Below are 22,041 nucleotides of genomic sequence, written 5' to 3' on the forward strand. Positions count from 1 at the left end.
AAGCAGAATTCTGGATGAGTTGGAGTTCTGGATGGAACGTGGGAGGAGAGTGTTGGAGAAATTTGAAGAACTGCAATAGTAGGTGATATTGCTGAATAATGTGAATAAAGTGAGAACCAGGCAGAATATAGAAAGTTCAGAGGGGAAGTGAAAAAGGAAATAAGAGGGGCAAAGAGAGAGTATGACAATAGACTGGCGGCCAACATAAAAGGGAATCCAAAAGTCTTCTACAGGCATGTAAACGGGTAGTAGGAGGAGGGGTGGGGCCGATTAGGAACCATAAAGCAGATCTACTCATGGAGGCAGAGGGAATGGCTGAGGTACTAAATGAGTACTTTGCATCTGTCTTTACCAAGGAAGAAGATGCTGCCAGAGTCTCAGTAAAGGAAGATATAGTTGAAATACTGGATGGGCTAAAAATTGATAAAGAAGAAGTAATTGAAAGGCTAGCTGTACTTAAAGTAGATAAGTCACCCAGTCCGGATGGGATGCATCCTAGGTTGCTGAGGGAAGTAAGGGTGGAAATTGCAGAGGTACTGGCAATAATCTTCCAAACATCCGTAGGTACGGGGGTGGTACCAGAGGACTGGAGAATTGCAGATAAGAACATAAGAAATAGGAGCAGGAGTAGGCCAATCGGCCCTTCGAGCCTGCTCCGCCATTTAATAAGATCATGGCTGATCTGATCCTAACCTCAAATCTAAATTCATGTCCAATTTCCTGCCCGCTCCCCGTAACCCCTAATTCCCTTTACTTCTAGGAAACTGTCTATTTCTGTTTTAAATTTATTCAATGATGTAGCTTCCACAGCTTCCTGGCGCAGCAAATTCCACAGACCTACCACCCTCTGAGTGAAGAAGTTTCCCCTCATCTCAGTTTAGAAGGAGCAGCCCCTTATTCTAAGATTATGCCCCCTAGTTCTAGTTTCACCCATCCTTGGGAACATCCTCACCGCATCCACCCGACCAAGCCCCTTCACAATCTTATATGTTTCAATAAGATCGCCTCTCATTCTTCTGAACTCCAATGAGTAGAGTCCCAATCTACTCAACCTCTCCTCATATGTCCGCCCCCTCATCCCCGGGATTAACCGAGTGAAGCTTCTTTATACTGCCTCGAGAGCAAGTATGTCTTTTCTTAAGTATGGAGACCAAAACTGTATGCAGTATTCCAGGTGCGGTCTCACCAATACCTTATATAACTGCAGCAATACCTCCCTGTTTTTATATTCTATCCCCCTAGCAATAAAAGCCAACATTCCGTTGGCCTTCTTGATCACCTGCTGCACCTGCATACTAACTTTTTGATTTTCTTGCACTTAGGACCCCCAGATCCCTTTGTACTGCAGTACTTTCCAGTCTCTTGCCATCAAGATAATAACTTGCTCTCTGATTTTTCCTGCCAAAGATGTTACATCCTTGTTCAAAAAAAGGTGTAAGGATAAAACGAGCAACTATAGGCCAGTCAGTTTAACCTCAGTGGTTGGGAAACTTTTAGAAACGATAATCCGGGACAGAATTAACAGTCACTTGGACGAGTGTGGATTGATTAGGGAAAGCCAGCACGGATTTGTTTAATTAACTTGATAGAGTTTTTTAATGAGGTAACAGAGAGGATAGATGAGGGCAATGCAGTTGATGTGGTGTAGATGGACATTTAAAAGGCATTTGATAAAGTGCCATATGGTAGGCTTATCATCAAGATTGAGATCCATGGAATAAAGGGGGCAGTAGCAACATGATACAGAATTGGCTTATGGACAGGAAACAGAGAGTAGTGGTGAAGGTTGTTTTTCGGACTGGAGGAGGTGTACAGGGGTTGGTGCTGGGACCACTGCGTTTCTTGATATATTTTAATGACTTGGACTTGGGTGTACAGGGCAGAATTTCAAAATGTGCAGATGTCACAAAACTTGGAAGGGTAGTAAACAGTGAGGAGGATAGTGATAGACCTCAAGGGGATATAGACAGGCTGGTGGCATGGGCGGACACGAGGCAGATGAAATTTAATGCAGAAAAATGCGAAGTGATACATTTCTGTAGGAACAACGAGGAGAGGCAATATAAACTAGAGGGCACAACTCTAAAAGGGGATCAGGGACAGAGCGATTTGGGGGTATATGTGCACATATCGTTGAAGGTGGCAGGGCAAGTTGAGAAAGTGGTTAAAAAAACCTACGGGATCCTGGGCTTTATAAATAGAGGCATAGAGTACATAAGTATAAAACATTGATTCGGCCAAAACTGGAGTACTGTGTCCAGTTCTGGGCACCGCACTTTAGGAAAGATGTGAAGGCCTTGGAGAGGGTGCAGAAGAGATTTACAACAATGATTCCAGGGATGAGGGACTATAGTTACGTTGATAGACTGGAGAAGCTGGGGTTGTTCTCCTTGGCACAGAGACGGTTGCGAGGAAATTTGATAGAGATATTCAAAATCATGAAGGGTTTAGACAGAATAGATAGAGAGAAACTGTTCCCATTGGTGGAAGGATCAAGAACCAGAGGACATATATTTAAGGTGATTGGCAAAAGAACCAAACGTGACATGAGGAGAAACTTTTTTACACGGCGAGTGGTTAGGATCTGCAGTGCACTGCTCGAGTGGGTGGTGGAGGCAGATTCAATCATGGCCTTCAAAAGGGGACTGGATAAGTACTTGAAAGGAAAAAAATTGCAGGGCTACGGGGATAGGGCGGGGGAGTGGGACTAGCTGGATTGCTCTTGCATGGAGCCGGTGTGGACTTGATGGACCGAATGGCCTCCTTCCATGCTGTAGCTTTTCTATGATTAAAGGATTTCCATTCAATATCACAACATTGACATTGTAAACAATTCAACCATAATACTGTATTGATGTTTAGGCTTAACTCCCAGTTTCTTTGTCATGTGCTAATTATGGGGTGTCTTTTCAGACTGCAGTTTTCATTCTTGGGGGATGTATACTATTGATTTACTTCAGCTTTCGGCAGTTTTCTTTACACTAAACCATACCTTTTAGTTGCTACCATAAATTGTGGGATTGTCATGTTGTCAGTGTTAGGTAGTAGAGGATATTTTTAAAAAATAGAACAACGACCAGAGTATTTGACCCATGAAGCCCATTTCTTCCATAGACCATGTACAACCTACCCTACCATGAAAACTACTTTACCAACTTAATCTGTTTAGAAAAAGTTACGCAGAATTTTTCCCTGACCCCCAAAGAAGAATGATTAAGTATCAAGTAACTTAAAACGTCACTAGTAGCTTTGTGTGTTAATACAAAGGAAATTTTGTCTTTTAAAAAAATCATTCTCAGGATATGGGCGTTGCTGGCAAGGTTGGCATTTATTGCTCACCCCTAGTTGCCCTGAGAAGGTGGTGGTGGATTGACTTCTGTTCAAGAAACTGCAATCCAGTGATTTGATACCACTGACTTGCTTGCTAGGACACTTCAGAGGGCAGTTAAGAGTCAACCATGTTGGTGTGGGATTGGAGTCACATATAGGCCACAACAGGTAAAGATGGCAGATTTCCTTCCCTAAGGGGCCAGTTGGATTTTTAGGACAATCCACTAACTTCATAGTCACTTTTTTACTGATAACAATTTTAAAAAAAAATTCCAGCTTTCTTTTTATAACTGAATTCAAATTGTCGTGGTGGGATTTTAATTTATTATTAGTCCAGACCTCTGAATTATTAGTTCAGTGACATAACCACTACACTACTGTACCCTTTTCATCAAATGAATAAAACTGAGGTTATGCTATAATTCATTGTTAATGGGAATGAGACTTATCCTTTGACCTTTCATTTGATACAATAAAAAAGTTAGGATCCAATCTTTTTAACAAACCCATTATTAACTTATTTACAGTTTTAATAAATGTTTAGATTCCTACTGCAAGCAGCAAAGATTATTTCAGTTGTACATTAAAACTACAAAATTATTTTTTTTCTAGTTTCAAAATATTAAGAACTTGATTTCATTATTTCAGAATGTACTGTTCTAATTAGCTGAACACTGTATACTGAAACTCATGTAAGGACAGTTGGAACTAATGGGAAAATATACTAATAAGATTGTCTAACGTATGAAAGGGTATAAACCAATTACTCCCTTCATTGCATCTGTGTATATGGAGCATTTTCTTTCACTGTTTCATTTTTGAAAGCTACAAAAGAGTAGAAAAGAAGGAAGTCCCTCAGATAGCAGCTGGCCCTATGGCTGACCAGTCGTAGTGGCTTTTGTTGGTACAGTACCAGAAAATTGAGAATATTAGGTTCATTAAAGCACCTCAGCCTTCAAATTACACCTAGCATACTACAATTATTAATTCCATTATTAATATACACATATATCGCATAATTTAATTGTTAAACAATATCAACATTTAGATTTTTAGATTTAAAAGAAAATACCATACTTCTGGTGGGGAGGAAATTTGGATGGAGCAATGCTTGAATTTCTGCAATGTGTTCTGGCAGGCAAGGCACCCCACTGGAAGCATGGACTTATAAAATTATCTCCACATATTAAAAAAAAATCTCCCATTTTTCAACTTGGTTGTGCTTGGAGAGGCCTGGGAAAGGCCCAACAGAATGATGAGTTTTTCTTTTCTTCACTTGCAATGGAGCCAGCAGGGCTTCTGCTGAAGGTAATAATTCCCCTCTGGGACTGATTATCTTCATTCGGTAAACCTTTGGGGCTTTCAAAAGATTTCATTGAGCTCTGTTCGGGTCTTATTAAGAGCTTACTGAGCACAATTTCTGAGGTAGGTCAGGAACAACTCAAGATATACCCTCTTGATGTGGGGACAGAAGGAAGATCTGCTCATTTATTCTCTCCTCACCAGAATTTAAAGGGGCACTGTAAACTGGGCAGAACCCTGGTGAACTTGGGTTCCGCTCCAAATTCCTGCCCATCCCCTCCCCCCCGAGGGGAGGAAAAGATCTTCTTTTCCACCCTTCCCCAACCCCAGAAATTTTGGGCTCTGTGCCTTAACCAACTGCACCAACCACACATGTAAAAACAAAGTTACAAAATTGTTTATTTAAAAAAAACTGTCAGATGATTTACTATCTTACACATTCTTAAAATGGAAGTTATTTCATAAATATCAGTAGGTATTTCTGATAACATGAACAGCCCAAAAACAATTTGCAGTGGGAAGATTAAAGTGCCACTTTTTCAATTGATTTGATTTGCAGCCAGCCTTGGGATAGCATCTGAAATCATAGTGATTATTGATGCCTCTGATGATGCCTATGGAATGTTCCAGTTCAGCAATGACTCTTTGCATATGAATGGTACAGAACCCGAAGGGGGTCATGATATTGTTCTATTACAGGTCAGTAATTCATCTTACATCTGTTATCCAAGCATTTTACCTGAGATAGCAAATAGAAATTGCGGTGAAACACACAAATATGTTGGCGAGAAAGATGCTTATTTTGCAGTGTTAAATTTGTGAATATATTTTAGTGCCATTACTTTGTGGAACTCATTGGTAAGATTCTAAAATTGACAATCTGCATTACACAGTTTAAGAGTTTAATATGTTGTTTGAATTTTTAGGTTGTACGTGCTGGTGGTGCCCTGTCTCAGGTTACTTTATTTTGGGACGTTGCCTCTGATCCTTACAATAACTTGGTCAATATCCATGGCAATGTCACATTCGAAATAGGACAAACTCTGGCCAACATTGTGCTGCAGGTGGCTTCGGATGAAGTTCCAGAATTGGATGAAGAGTTTATGGTTTACATCAGTAATGTTTCCAAAGGCCGCCTGGGAACTCTAACAAATGCTACCTTGACAGTTCTAGCTAATGATGACCCCTATGGTGTGTTCATCTTTTCGGGAAGAAGTCGCCCAGTCACAGTTGAAGAGGAGGACCAGAATGTGACGCTGACAATTGAGCGGTTAAATGGATTCATGGGTATTGCCATAGTCACATACTCAACTGTGGATGACACAAAATCAACTGATCTGCCATATTTCATTGCTAGGGCAACGGAAGAAAGTGATTACCTTGCCATATTTGGGTCAGTAATCTTTGAAGCCAATCAAACGGAAGCTAATGTAACCATTCCCATACTGGATGATGTAGAACCCGAGCGGCCAGAGTCTGTGTTTGTTCGGATGCATAACGTTATGCTGCTGAAAGGGGAGCAGGACAGACCAAGTGAGTAATCCAAAATGATTGATTAGAATTTTTTTCATTTTTTTTTATTATTCACATTTTATTCGTTACTTTTAAAAAAAACTTTACTCATTTCCTCCTCTGCATACCATATACCATTCCCTCACAAAACCTAGAAGGTAGGTTCCACATCTCTGTCAGTGGCACTCTGTAAATGGTGCCATGCAGGTGTCATCTGGCCTGCCTCACCTTTTAGGTTTTTTTCTTCCCTCCATGCAGAAATGTCCAGGTGAGATCAGAAACATGCCATTTATGGAGTGAGTACATTTGTGCAATGACAATCAGCAGCCCCCTATGCCACCAAACTACCTAAGAAGATTTATTTTTATTTGTGTAATACAAATTGCTGTAACTGGGCTACATACTTAGTCTGATTTGTTACTTTGCACAAGCAGAATACAGCTCCCCCAAATCAACAACTTGCAGAAGGCAGAGTTCCACATTGCACTGAGGCTGGGCATATCCCTTTTATTGGTTTAATATTTGATCTTGATTAGAAGATAAGAAAGCTCACCCAGTTCCAATATACTTAATCCATTAATAGGCCTTCTGTCTAATGGTATTTACTTTTTTATTTTTTTACATGGTGCCAACTTTCTCTGCCTGTATTATTCTCTCCCCCATTTTCAGAATGCATTGACTCCTTGCTGGGCCATTGGGATAATCTTTTGAAATTACCTTTGTAATGAAGAGTTTGCTGTGCAGTTATGCTGGCTTCCTGATGTAGGTGGGGAGGAGAGTTGTGCAGGGAACCATTCTGCTGGTTCTCCGCTACATGATACCACTTTCAAAGCGACATCAGTCGTACAGTATGTCTGCCTGAGTATGGATGGACATAGTGTAGTGAGATGCAAAGGACAGGATTATGTCATACAACTTATTTTCCATCAATTGCTGGGTGCTTGGAATGTTGGTGCTTTTCTGGTGTCCAGGGTTGTTAAGCCCATGGTGGGGGGGGGGGGGTGGCGGTAGGAGGGCAACTTTAGCTTTAAGCCATAGGGCAATCAATTGCATCAGGCACGGTGGGAGATTTAATTTTTATTTCTCTTTTAGGACTCCTAGCTATGCTTCTGCTACAACTCCAATGAGATACCGATGTAACCCGCCAGAAAACAGCAGGGACTGATTGTGCTTGGTCTCCACCATTTCCAGGATTCTCATCCTGCCTTGTAAGGGGTGAACCTCCACCCACCCCTTAAAAGGCAAATGTGGTCAGGGACGAACCGGAAGCAGGAACTTCCAAAACCAGGAGTACTGCTTCTCTGGGTAATTTGGGACCAAGCGTAGTACTGAAGGCTGGTATACCCAATGAGATGAGGGGTATTAACCTCCAGTGCGAGGTGGGGGGGTGGCATTGTGTGGGCTAGGCCAGGCAAATCTTGATTGTCTCCTTTACACAAGGGTTTGGACAACATCCTCCCCAATGCCAGGCAGCTACCAGATTTTCCAGCTGCACAGGGTAGGTAGGAGCCACAGATGTGCTCAAGGAGGTGCTCGTGCCCGCCTGCCCCATGTAAATTAGGTGCCCTCCCACTGACCCCATAAACTCCAGGGAACGTTTCCTGCAGATTTTTTGGGCCATGATGATTATCCTGAAAAGAGAGTAACAATAGATATAAAAGTTCTTACTGACTAATAATAGCACATACAACAACAACAACATCTAGTATGCCCCGGTGAGCAGGAGATCAGAGCTCCAGTTTCTCAATACTGGGTTGACATCCAGTGGGATACCCGTGTCTGATGGAAGTGGCGTCGTTACGCCTCATATTGTATCTAGCTGGTCATCCTGGTGAGGGTTGTGAGCCTGACTACGACCTGTCCATATAAAATGGGTCTTGCAAAACAACCCAGAGCATGATCTGGATGTAAAAGCAGTGGAAGAAAATGGGTTGCCCCATGTGCCATTTGGCACAGAAGACGAAGAGTATCTAATACATGGTGTTCAGACACACTGTTAAAAGTAACTTCTGTTCGCTGAATCTTTTTTTTTGATTTCCTAACTTTTCACATGGACTACTGTAATAGTATGCACAACAATAATGATAGATTCTCTATCTTTTAGTTGCTGGTTCTCCACGCCTTGGACCAAAGAATGACATCATAGCCCACGTGGTAATCAATGCCAATGATGATGCATTTGGTACCCTGCAGCTTTCTACTTCTGCTGTACGAGTTTCTGAAAATTATATTGGACCAATAATCAATGTGACCAGAACTGGAGGCATATTTTCAGATGTTTCTGTAAAATTCCAAGCTTTGTCAATGACGGCGAGAGTTGGTAGGAGACATTTACGCTTATTAATATTACACTTGGAGTTGGAGTCTTTTTCTGTACTTTATCATATGTTAATTTGAAAATTTATATATATGGTAAAGTACAGTGGTTCATTGTATAGAAAATCTAACGTTGTCTATCTGGGAATAGTAAGACATTGCTTTGTGGCTGGAATTCTCGACACACAGTTCCAACCTGAGCTGTGCTGTCCCTTCCTCTGACTTTGGCTACTTGTATGTCCCCTTCTTTTTGCATCACCATTGGCAGCAGACCCTTTACCCGCTTGGGTTCGATTTTCTGGAATTGCCCATCCTCAGCCCCTCCACTTCACCTTTCTTCCTTCAGAAACTGCTTCAAAACTCATCTCTTCAACTAAGAGTTTAGTTAGTTCCTAATTTCTTCTTTCCTGGCTCAGTGTGTGTTTTCCAAATGCCTATTTGTGAAATGTCTTTGGAATATTTTTTATGTTAAAGATGCAATATTGTGATATATTATATGTGAAGTAAATTGCTTTTGTCAAGACATGGAGGTAAAGGGAGGAGGAGAATGGAGCCCTGATAGTTCCTCACAGGGAGGTAAGAAGGAGAAATTATAGGGAGCGCCAAGCTGGCCTACTTACCTGAACTTGTCTTGCAGCCAGTTTTAGAGTAGAATTGGTGCAGTGCAGGTTCCTTTGTTTTCCTATTGGGCAAGAATATTGGAACATGTGGGGAGCCTAAGAGGGAAGAAGGCCAAAAATAAGAGAAATACTACAAAAAAATTGAATGCAAATGATGAAATATTATAAAGTAGAGAATGCTGATGACAATCAAAATGTTAAACCAGTGACCCAGAAACAGCTGTGAGATTTTGCAAATACAGCATTACTGGGAAATGTTGAACATAAACTACTGCTAGTCATAGAATCATACAGCACATAAGGAAGCCATTCGGCCCATCGTGTCTGTGCTGGCTCTTTGAAAGAGCCATCCAATCAGTCTCACACCCTTGCTTTCTCCCCATGATGGGTGTTTTTGTGACTGGAAGGCTGTTTCCAGTGGGGTTCCGCAGTGCTCAGTACTAGGTCCCTTGCTTTTTATGATATATATTAATGATTTGGATTTAAATGTAGGGAGCATGATTAAGAAGTTTGTAGATGATACAAAAATTGTCCGTGTGGTTGATAGTGAGGAGGAATGCTATAGACTGCAGGAAGATATCAATGGACTGGTCAGGTGGGTAGAAAAATGGCAAACAGAATTCAATCTGGAGAAGTGTGAGGTCATGCATTTGGGTAGGGCAAACAAGGCAAGGGAGTACATAATAAATGGAAGGATACTGAAAAGTGTAGAGGAAGTGAGGGACCTTGGAGTCCATGTCCACAGATCGTTGAAGGTAGCAGGACAGGTAGATAAGAGTTTAAGAAGGCATATAGAATACTTTCGTTTATTAGCTGAGGCATAGAATATAAGAGCAGGGAGGTTATGCTGGAACTGTATAAAACACTGAATCATAGAAAGGTTACAGCACGGAAGGAGGCCATTCGGCCCATCAAGTCCGCACCAGCTCTATCCAAGAGCAATCCAGCTAGTCCCACTCCCCCGCCCTTTCCCCGTAGCCCTGCAAATTTTTTCCTTTCAAGTATTTATCCTGTTCCCTTTTGAAGGTCATGATTGAATCTGTCTCCACCACCCCCTTGGGCAGTGCATTCCAGATCCTAACCACTCGCCGTGTAAAAAAGTTTTTCCTCATGTCACCTTTGGTTCTTTTGCCAATCACCTTAAATCTATGTCCTTTGGTCCTTGACTCTTCTGCCAATGGGAACAGTTTCTCTCTATCTATTCTGTCTAGACCCTTCATGATTTTGAATACCTCCATCAAATCTCCTCACAACCGTCTCTGTTCCAAGGAAAACAGCCCCAGCTTCTCCAGTCTTTCCACATAACTAAAGTCCCTCATCCATGGAATCATTCTAGTAAATCTTTTCTACACCCTTTCTAAGGTTTTCACACCTTGCCTGAAGTGCGGTGCCCAGAACTGGACACAATACTCCAGTTGTGGCTGAACCAGTGTTTTATAAAGGTTCATCATGACTTCCATACTTTTGTACTCTATGCCTGTTTATAAAGTCCAGGATCCCGTATGCTTTTTTAACCACTTTCTCAACCTGCCCTGCTACCTTCAATGATTTGTGCACATATACCCCCAGATCTCTCTTCGCCTTTTTCTGCATTAAATTTCATCTGCCACGTGTCCACCCATGCCACCAGCCTGTTTATATCCTCTTGACGTCTATCACTATCCTCCTCACTGTTTACTATCCTTCCAAGTTTTAGGCCACAGCTTGAGTACTGTGTACAGTTCTGGTCACCATATTACAGGAAGGATGTAATTGCATTAGAAAGGGTACAGAGGATGTTGCCAGGACTGGAGAATTTTAGCTCTGAGGAAAGATTGGATAGGCTGGGGTTGTTCTCTTTGGAACAGAGGAGGTTGAGGGATGATTTAATTGAGGGATTTAATTAAAATTATGGGAGACCTAGATAGAGTGGATAGGAAGGACCTATTTCCCTTAGCAGAGAGGTTGATAACCAGTGGGCATAGATTTAAAGTGATTGGTAGAAGGATTAGAGGGGAGCTGAGGAAATATTTTTCACCCAGAAGGTGGTAGGGGTCTGGAACTCACTGCCTGAAAGGGTGGTAGAGGCAGAAACCCTTAACTCATTTAAAAAGTACCTGGATGTGCACCTGAAGTGCCGTAACCTACAAGGCTACGGACCAAGTGCTGGAAAGTGGGATTAGGCTGGGTGGCTCATTTTCAGCCGGCATGCACATGATGGGCTGAATGGCCTCCTTCTGTGCCGTAAATTTTCTATGATTCTAACCCTGCAAATTTCTCCTTTTCAAGTATACATCCAATTTCCTTTTGAAATTTACTATTGAATCTGCTTCAGGCAGTGCATTCCAGATCGGAATAACTCGCTGCATTAAAAAAAATTCTCATAATTTTCTCCCTGGATTTTTTGCCAATTATGTTAAATCTGTGTCCTCCTGCCAGTGGAAACAGTTTTTCTTTATCTACTCTGTCAAGACCCCTCATAATTTTGAACACATCTATTAAACCTCCCCTTAACCTTCTCTGCTCTAAGGAGAACAATCCCAGCTTCTCTAGTCTCTCCACATAACTGAAGTCCCGTATCCATGATGTCATTGAGGTAAATCTCCTGTGCACCCACTCCAAGGACTTGACATGCTTCCTAAAGTGTGGTGCCCAGAACTGGACACAATACTTTAGCTGATACCTAACCAATGATTTATAAAGGTTTGCCATAACTTCCTTGCTTTTGTACTCCATGCCTCTGTTTATAAAGCCAAGGGTCCTATATGCTTTTTAAGAGCCTTATCAACTTGTCCTGTCACCTTCAATGATTTGTGTGTGTACACCCCCAGGTCTGTCTGTTCCTGCACCCCCTTTAAGATTGTGCCATTTAATTTATTTTGCCTCCTCATTTTTGCTTCCAAAATGCATTATAATAATAGAGAATGAAATACGTATGGTATCAATGTTGGCATTGACCAATGGGAAGTATAGTAGCACATTAGAAACTTTAAAAAATCTATTACTCTGTTCTTTGTATTAATTTTGTAGGTGAAGATTACAGTATAGCTTCTTCTGATGTCATCTTACTAGAAGGGGAAACGAGCAAAGCTGTGCCAATTTACCTCCTTAATGACATAATTCCTGAACTGGACGAGTCATTTCGTATCGAGCTTATTAATGAGACCACAGGAGGAGCTGTGCTTGGAGCTGTTACGCAGGCAATCATTACAATTGAGGCTTCTGATGACCCTTATGGATCCTTTGGTAAAGTCAAAACTTTAGAAATCAATTGCTGGTTATAGCAATACATGATTAGTGAGCAGTTAGTTTATCCACTTTAAACAACATGTAAGACTACATTGGGTGATTAAGTTGCAATTATGGGTTATCGAGGCCTTGTTCATGAATGGAATTAAAAGGATGAACATATGAATGCGGGTATGCTGCTCATGATTTTCCCATATGCCCGGCTGGTGGGCAAAGCTCCTTGCCCTTAGCACACCTTCATGAAATTGGCCCTTGAATCTGTAACTCAATCCCATCTACCCTGCGGTGCATCACACCAATATAAATTTATATTTTTGAAATCCTGTCTCTAGCATGAGTCCTTCACACAGCAGGCATCACCCTTCAGACATCACTTCTAAGTGTGTTATCGAAAAAAAAGAAAGCAAGCCAGACATTAGTTGTTTTTTTTATAGCCTTGCCTCTCTAGGGCAGAAACTGGGGATTTGCAAATAGCTGCTTATCTGCAGAAAGTAAAAGGCGTGAAAGTTAACAGTTGAGCCAAGCTGACTGTTAAGGGAAAATTTTCCAACTCGGCACTGTCTGCTTCCTCACCACCCCCTCCAGCCATACCAACCATGGTGCCAGAAAACCAGTTAGAAGTGCTGTATTCTGTAGACAGACCCTCAGAGACTCGAGCACTCAGAAGTCACCAGGTTGTGCAGTATGCAGCAAACTACAACGATGTGGCCCACTTTGTAGGGAGCTTCCAGAGTGATCAAAGCACCTGAATCTGTGCTTCAAAATGCCAATGGTATGCTCTCTCATGTTTCTGGTGATCCCATTGTACCCGTGTTGCTCAGGTGGGGTGAGGTTGCCATGGGGTGTCATCAGTCAACTATGGAGGGGTTATCCCTTGTTCCCTAGCAGCCATAATCCTAGATGGGTGTAAAAGTGTGTGGAGGGGTGGATGTGTTGTAGAATGAAGGCAGCTGCCAGCGAAAGTGGCACAGACTGGCATTCTCCTTCTGTGGTGATCACACAACAGTTGAATATTGATGGAATGGAAGCCCTTCCTATTCACATAAGCTCTGGCAAGGAGTGCATTGGTGACATGTTTGATGCAGCTGTGCACTGCAGATTGGGAGATGCGAGTGATATCCTCTGTACCAGCCTAGAAAGAGGCTGTGGTGAAAACGTTAAGAGTGGTGAATTTTGGCAAAGCATGACCCCTGGTCCAGCAGCTAGCAGGTCCTGCTGCAAGAGGCTGCATAGGTTCAGCAACAGACTACCTCCTGCACTGCTCCTAAGAAATATCCAAGAAAGTAACCCATGGTGTGTGTGGACTTGGTAAGGCCTTCTACGAGAACCTCCCCCCCCCCCACTTCATCTGCCTTTCAAAAGGCCAAGCTGCTGCTTATCCTGGCTCTTCAAGCTGATGAATAAGCCCTGTTCAAATTTCTTCATGAAGCGCCTGGCTCTTTCTGGCAGGTGTGTTAGTGACCTGAGTCAGCTCCACAGTAAAAATGGCAGTCGATTGGCATCCACGGTTCGCCGGCAATATGCTGATAAGGCTCGAGTCCCAGTTTCATGTGAGGTTCTGTTGCATGCACCTTGCATGCTGCCTATTTCAGACCTGTAAGGGGACTTGATTTAACATCTCACCTGAAATAATGCAGCAATCGAATAATGCAGCAATCCCTTGGTAGGACACTGAAGTATCAATCTAGATTGTGTGCTCGAGTCCTGGGACTTGAACATACTACCTGCTGACTCAGAGGTGAGAGCGCTAACAACAGAGCCAGTCTGGAGTACTATTGTCTAGCATAGAGATCACATCCTCAGAGAACTGAATCAGATTATTGTGGCAGAATCTATGTTTTCTGAAGGCTAATAACTGCCAAACTCCCCAAATGCTTGCAAATTGCATTCTGTATAATTTTTCCCAACAGCTGGAATGTATTTATATTGTGTTAATTTAAATAATTGGTTTGGAATCAATATAAAAATTAAGTTATTCCTAATGGCTTATTTTCTGTTATAGTTTTTGAAAGGACAGAATTTACTGTTGAAGAGCCAGAATCTAAAACTACAAAGATAAATTTGCCAGTTGTTCGAAATGCTGGGACACTTGGTGTTGTCACTGTCCAGTGGATTGCCACAGTGAATGATCAACAAATTACCAGTGACCTTTGGGTGACATCGGGTGAGGTGACTTTTGCTCCAGGACAAACCATTCAAACCTTACAGTTGGAACTCCTAGCAGATGATTTCCCTGAAATTGAAGAGGTAAAGACAAAGTGATTTAAATAGATGAATGATCCTAGTGAAGTCTTGTAGTGTAGTTTGGCCTGAACAATTTTTAGAGTGGTGCCAGTGGATAGTGTAAATTACACAGCTTAATCACACTGCTCTCATATGTCCTTAAATGTATTTACAAAGCTCTGCATACTGACCTCCAATTACTGGTGAGTTTTTTAATGTTAGAAGATAAATCACGAACCCACAGGCCATCACTGAACAATAATGGTAAATGGGCAATTAACTCCATGTCAGTGCTGCTTTGAAGCTAGCTTTCGGGTTGTACATGAACGAGAGTGATCATAAGTGACTTGCTAAAAGCTTCAAGTCAATGTAAGATTATTATTAGTAAGCCAGACTAGTTACTGGAGGGCATTTGGTCATTGGTTCTGGAGTATGATGTACAGTTTCTGCCAACTTACTTTAAAGGATATAGATAAATTAGAAAGGATTCCAGGCTTTAGGGAATTATGTTATGATTGATTTATTGTTGTTACCAAAAAGAAGAATGTGGGTTGACATGATACACATCATTAAAATAATGATGTGTATCATTACGCCACAAACGCACCCGCTCAGACATCCAAAAATCAAGCCTCAAGTGTCTATCACAGAAGCTGCTGCAGGGTTGAAAGCTGGACTCTGATCTTGAATGATGAACTGATGATGCCAATACCAAAAGAAGCCTTTCACGATATAGGTGTTAAAACTTGAGATAGTAACAGTCTTCCTTTTGAGAAGATCCTAATGGGTAGGATCAGAAATAATCAATCTACACTCTTGACTGACAGCAATCAGCATAATTTCAGCGTGTTAAGTTTTTTTAAATGCTAGATACTTCCTTGGGTCCATTGTCACTGGCCAATCCTGTAAGCAGACCTTGTGCTTCCTACGAACCAGATATATGAGTGAATGTAGTGAGACCCAGGGATTGAAATTGTACTCTAGCTTACTGCCACGTGATCGCCACCTCTTGGTAGGTGGAAGAATATACACTATCTGACCTTGGCACAGGCTGCATGTCACTAAACATATTTACTGAACATCACAAACAGATAAATAAGTAGTACTGAGTACAAATAGTATATTTACAGTAAAAACTTTACTGTTTTCTTTAGTATATTAAAAACAACAAAGATTCTTCATCTGCTTTTACCCTCAGCATTGAACCAACCCTTGAAACATAGTCAGTCACTTCTTACATGGCTGCCTGCTACCATGGAGTGTCTGGGTGTATCCGTGGCAATCTCAGACAGAATGCTATCTTCGTATAATACTGCCCAAGTTATAGCTCCAAATTCCGTTAAAGGTATCCCAGAGCAAAGGGATATTAGAGACTGTTTCTTTCATAATTAGATTAGCTGGTAGCTGGCTAGCCATTTACTGGAGTCAAAATGATAGCATTTTAACTGAGGCCTGTGCAGGGAAGCTACCACTGCTTCCCTGCCAGGCTGAAGCAGGTTGGCAACTGATGGGAAAGACAAAGGGCCTCCAAGGTAAGTGTAAAAGTGCTCCTCTGGCCCCACAAAGAAAGTCGCCACCTCCCTTGCCTTAAATTCTTCCCCCAACCCCCACCTCACCTTTCCTCCCATGAGACCCTCCTTAAACCCTCTCTCTGACACTTAGCTGTAAGCTAGTGGGCAGCCAAAGGCCACCCAATCTTCCCTTGCCGGCAGCCGCACTGCACCCTCTTCCATTCTGCATGGGGAAGTGAACTGGTGGTATTTAAATGAGGCCTAGGAGTTAAAATACCCCAGGCCTAAAACTTAGGCCAGTGAATGCGTTTTGCAATCACTCCACCCCCCTGCCCACATTGGAATCCTCTCTGGATTAAAATTGACCCATATGTTTATTTCTGTACAACCTGCAGAAGCAACCAGCAGCAACCACTTTTGTCCTTGTGTATGCTATGGTCAGCAATAAAAAAAAATTCAATACGTAATCTGTGATAAACAAAAAACTCTTCATTTTTGGTGCACCTTATATGATTGGAAGCAAAAAATTAAATATCCATTTTTTTTAAAGGATCGATAATTTGATTAGATTCAGTCCAAAGGCCACTAGAGATTTGGTCCAGATAACCAGATTGTTAGAGATACTATGAAGTAGATTTTTAAATTGCTGCCCGGGCATAAAAATGGGCTTGGATCGGTCTCCCACTATAGCAATTCACGATTCTCGATTTCAGTGGAAAAGAAAATTGGGCGGTTTCTATAATGGGTACCCGATCCACAACACCAGTTTTATGTCGGGCGGCAAGTTGAAAATCTACCCCAGTAAGCTTCCTGAGGGATATCGCTATCTGAAGCTAATTTTCTAAAACACATTTGTCCTATCTAAAGTCACATAAAAATGCATAATGCAGACATTTTGCTTGATGCAGCTCCATATCTATTGCACAGCCCAGTACTGGTATTTTATAATAGAAGTCAATCTTTGTAGGTTGAAAATGAAGGAATAAAAAAAGTAAAAAGAAATGCAAGGGCGAAAGTCAAACACAGATTTCTAACAGTAAATTCTTATTATGAGTCTCAATCTATAGGCAAAGTACTTCAAACAGACAGAAATTTCTAGAAAATAAAGTCTGCATTTTAAACCTGGAATCTTTAAGTTAGGAGAAACTTGCTCCTTGTCGAAAATGTAACTTTGAACTGAGTTTTAATGTGGTGGCCAGTAGAAGTGTTTATGCATTAAACTCATTTTAAAGTGAATCTTTTCCTCTATAGATCATTCAAGTGAAGCTTACCCGTTCTACTTATGGAAGCTCCATTGGGAGGAACAATGTGGTGAATATTATTGTTCCAGCAAATGACAACCCATATGGTACTGTTCATTTCACACAAACAGTGTACAGAGTTCAGGAACCACTGGAAGGAAATTCCATCGCAAATATCACAGTGAAAAGAAGGTGTGCTATGTGCTGTGAAAGTTTGCAATAAATCCACTTTTTGAGACATTCAGGTTATAACTAATAAATAGTGGTTTATTTGTAACTATAGAATACTTGAATTGCTGTTTGGAACAACTGTAATGCAAGGCTTTTTGTTTGCATTTTTTGAAGTTATTCAAATTTCAGCTGTGTAGCCATGTATAACATTGTGACCTCAACTGGAATAATGAACTGTTGCTGGGTATTATATTTCTGTCATATGTGCAAAAGTTAATCCTATAGTATAACTGATGTTGAGTTCTGCTACAGATTGGTGGGAATATCTAATCTAAATATGAAATAGTCTGTTTCAGTGTTGGCTTTAATGAACTGAATATGAAATAATTGACCGCAATTGTATTACTGTTTATAGCAGCATCATTATAGTATGATGCTGCTATTAAAACAAGACCATTGTTATGTAAACCTGCCAGAAAATTTGGTTCAAAACTATTACAAATACATTACCCCCTCCCTTGGATTAAAAAAAATTGGAGGGTGCTTCCCCCAAGGTTCCCCTCTGCCCTAGCTCTGAACCTGCAACATTAGTTTCTCTAGTTTATTTCCATGCCCTCATGCCCTTTCCAAACTCATCTTGTCCATCCTGATCTCTTGATCCTATTCCTTTTAAACCGCTGATCATCCAACTTCCTTTCCTGGCCCCCATGATAGCTGATACTGTATACAGTTCCCTCTTTTCAAGTACTGTCCCTCTCCCTTTCACATCTGACATAATCTTTCCCCTCCTCAAAAAATCCACCCTTAATGTTTGCCAGGTTGCACTCTAAACTATCTCGTCATAGTCAGAAAATCTTCTGCATTGGCTTTTCTTTGCACTCCCGCACTGTTACGTCTGGAGCCCTGCAAGGATCTATCCTCAGCCCCCTTCTAATTCTCATTTACATGCTGCCCCTCAGCGACATTATCCGAAGACATGACGTCAGATTCCACATGTATGCTGACGACACCCAGGTCTACCTCACCACCACTGCTCTCGACCCCTCTACTATCTCTGTGTTGTCAGACTGCTTGTCCAACATCCAGTCCTAGTTGAGCCGCAATTTCCACCCATTAAACATTGAGAAGACTGAAGCCATTGCCCTCCAAGAACTTTGCGTTCCTTCAACTTGGGCCTATTGTGTATCCCCCACTCCCTTCACCCCACCGTTAGTGGCTGTGTCTTCAGCCATCTAGACCCTATGATCTGGAATTCCTTCCCTAAACCTCTCCGCTTTTCCAACTCATACTCCTCCTTTAAGACCCTCCTTAAAACCTCCTTCCTTAAAACCTACCTTTTTGACCAAGCTTTTAGCCACCTGTCCTAACATATACTTCTTGGCTCAGTGTAAATTTTTGTCTGATTGTCTGTGAGGCACCATTGAAATTTTCCTACGTTAAAGACATTATATAAATTGTTGTTGTTGATATTCAGCTGGTTTAATTAAACAGTGTATAATATATGAGCTGGTTGCTGTGATGCTAAGGTTGAAGCTGGATTGTTGACATTAATCTAGAGGTACTTTTTTGTTGATGTGGAGATGCCGGTGATGGACTGGGGTTGACAATTGTAAACAATTTTACAACACCAAGTTATAGTCCAGCAATTTTATTTTAAATTCACAAGCTTTCGGAGACTTCCTCCTTCCTCAGGTAAATGTTTTTGTTGTCATTGACTCATGCCATAACTGAATATTGAGTTCTAAGCACTGTGACAATAACCTGCTTAGAACTAAAAATACAATGAGTAAAGGTGGTGCTTGTAAATGTTTTCTAATACATTGTTTATATGTGCTTGCTTTACATGTAGCGGAGGCCATTTTGGTCAGCTGCGAATATTTTACAGCACCTCCAAAATTGATATTGTGGATCTTTTGATCAAAGAAGGACAGGATATATTCTCTTATTATGAATCCCCAGTCCCTGGAATTACAAATGGCCAACCTATTCTTCAGGTGAATGCCTCTCTGGAGAGAAATGCTTTACAAACGTGTGCAGCCATTTGTCTCAAAGAGCAAGCTTGTTTAGCCTTCTCGTTCACAAATATCTCTGGGAGATCCAAGTGCTTCTGGATAGCTTCATTGTCTAACATACTGGCCAACAGCACAGAATTCACAACATATCGCAAGAATAGTTCCAGTGTGTCAGTTCTGTTGAGTGCCCAGGCAACAGCTGGCAGCGATTATGAGCCAGTCACTGGGTTATGGGCGATGATGCATGAAGGAGATGAGTTTGCTAATCTCTCGGTTTCAATACAAACTGACACTGCACCAGAACGTGATGAAAAATTTGCCATTTTGCTTTTAAGTGTGGAACTGCTGAATGAAATGGTCACTCCAGGAAACCAACCTACAGTTGGCCAACCAAATATCTCCACTGTTATCATAGCTATGAATGGAGATGCATTTGGGATCTTTCTGATTTACAGTACTAACCCTAATGCCACAGACAAAGGGAGTTATCTTGAAGTAACAGAAGAAGCTCAGACAACAGTACAGCTCGTCATAGACAGGAGTGGTGGGAGTCTTGGTGAGGTGACTGTGGAGTGGAGCGTGGTTGGTGGCACCGCTACAAAGAACATTGATTTCATTGGTGATGGAGAAATTCTAACGTTTGCAGAAGGTAGGGTTGTTATGTGTGTCTAAAATAAATTTTCTATGATTTTTCTGAACATTATGCATTATCTGTGCATATTTGTTATGTTACAAAAATTCTAAATACTTAAAGACCACTGAGTTTGCTGCTTGTTAAAATGTTTTATTTTCAGTACAAGCTGGGCTATGCAGAATGTGAAATATATTTTTGGTACATTTCTTCACATATGATAATTTGATGGAATGGTACCTTTCTCTACAAGTGTGGATTTCTTGTGACTATTTTAGTAATCTTAGGCTTGAGAGCCATCAGATAATATGGCTGGAATTTTTTACATAGAATTTCATAGAATTTATGACACAGAAACAGACCATTTGGCCCAACAGGTCTATTCTGGTCTTTCTGCTCCACATAAGCCTCCTTCCACCTTACTTCATCTCACCCTATTAACTTATCCTTCTATTCCTTTCTTCCTCATGTACTTATCTAGCTTCCCCTTAAATGCATCTATGAAAAGTAGTTAGCAGCAACTTTTTATTACACCAGTTTTTTTTAATTAGTTAATAGTATTAATAGCTGATGAAAGTTGGATATGGACAGAAATGTTTATTAAAGTGTGCACTGTAGTTACTGTAGTTGTAAGCCTGCTTGTTGTTATGATACATCTTCTCTAACAGAAAAATGATTTAGCTTTTCACAGATGTGTTTAAAGGTTTTAAAAGTCCCTTGATAATTATCTGAAAAGAAAACTGCAAAATCAGAAAAAAAGTAGATTTTTTTTTTTGTTTTGGATGGTACTTTAAACATAAAACACAACTAATTAGGTCAAGAAACCTGCAAACTCTAAATATTACTTTTTCTCTATTTTTACCTACAGGTATGAATAGAAGATTCGTCACATTAACAATTGTAGATGATGAAGAACCAGAAGACAATGAAACCATTCTAGTCCGTCTAACTCACACGGAAGGTGGCAGTCGTATTCTGCCCAGCTCCGATACTGTTACTGTGGTCATTCTAGCCAATGATTATGTTGCAGGAGTAATTAGTTTTCAGGCATCCTCCCGTTCTGTCATTGGACGTGAAGGTGGGTTTCTGTGTGTAATGACAACACTCCTAATAATCATTATCAATTCCTACAGTGCCACAATCTTTCTAAGCCTTGCTTTATTATATTAACCATGACATACATCTTTTCTTCAATTCTTATTTTACAAAAAGAATATAGAAGGATAGAATAAATAACCAACATTCTATATGAATGTAAAATAGAGAAATTATTTTGGTAGATTTTGTGACAGTTTGACCGTTTTTATTTAATCCTCCTGGTACTGTAATTGGATAATTTTGAATCAATGGTGATACCTAAAGGTTTGAAAATTATCTTCACTGTTTTATGAACTGTAGTATAACTTGCAAATAATGAGCAAAATAACAAAGACCGTATCCAGGATAAACCTTAAAGTGACCATGGACTCATACCAAAATATAGCTGAAAGCGATCCAAAGTGTGATTGTTTCTAACCTACTTTGGACTGGCTGCTGTATATAATCGTCACCAAGCAACAGGATATCTCTTTCTTCATGGCCAGTTGGACACTGGAAAATGAAGAGTTATTTATACCTTTTTTTTTACAGCATTTTGATAGGATAAAGGTATTTTCTTGAGGACTAATCCATGACTTGCTTCTTTCTTGGATTCCAGTCCAGGAGGTTATACTTTGTTCTATGAAGAGACTATTATAAATCATGTTTGACAAACTTATTTTGAGTGCATAAAGAGGGTCCTTGAATATTGCTACTGTATATTGATTATGTACAAGGGTTTGTTGTTGTTCAAGATTTCTCAGGAACTATATATTGATGATAACTATTGATTGTTTACATGATTTATAATATGCAGGAATGCTTATGGGCCATCTATAGTTGTCATTTTTCCATAAACATAGTTAT

General features: G+C 40.7%; 1 protein-coding gene across 1 annotated transcript in view; it reads left to right on the top strand.

Moving 5' to 3' along the window:
• Nucleotides 1-22,041, top strand: part of adgrv1 (adhesion G protein-coupled receptor V1) — a 507,287-nt gene that overhangs the window by 128,142 nt on the left and 357,104 nt on the right. Inside the window, exons 26-33 of the mRNA XM_067982173.1 lie at nt 5,192-5,331; nt 5,559-6,165; nt 8,249-8,464; nt 12,090-12,305; nt 14,311-14,555; nt 17,294-17,475; nt 19,304-20,115; nt 20,966-21,175. Coding sequence (XP_067838274.1) covers nt 5,192-5,331; nt 5,559-6,165; nt 8,249-8,464; nt 12,090-12,305; nt 14,311-14,555; nt 17,294-17,475; nt 19,304-20,115; nt 20,966-21,175 — 2,628 coding nt within the window. The remainder of the gene's footprint in view (nt 1-5,191; nt 5,332-5,558; nt 6,166-8,248; nt 8,465-12,089; nt 12,306-14,310; nt 14,556-17,293; nt 17,476-19,303; nt 20,116-20,965; nt 21,176-22,041) is intronic.

Source organism: Heptranchias perlo, chromosome 4 (assembly GCF_035084215.1).
Source record: "Heptranchias perlo isolate sHepPer1 chromosome 4, sHepPer1.hap1, whole genome shotgun sequence".
Taxonomy (NCBI): Eukaryota; Metazoa; Chordata; class Chondrichthyes; order Hexanchiformes; family Hexanchidae; genus Heptranchias; species Heptranchias perlo.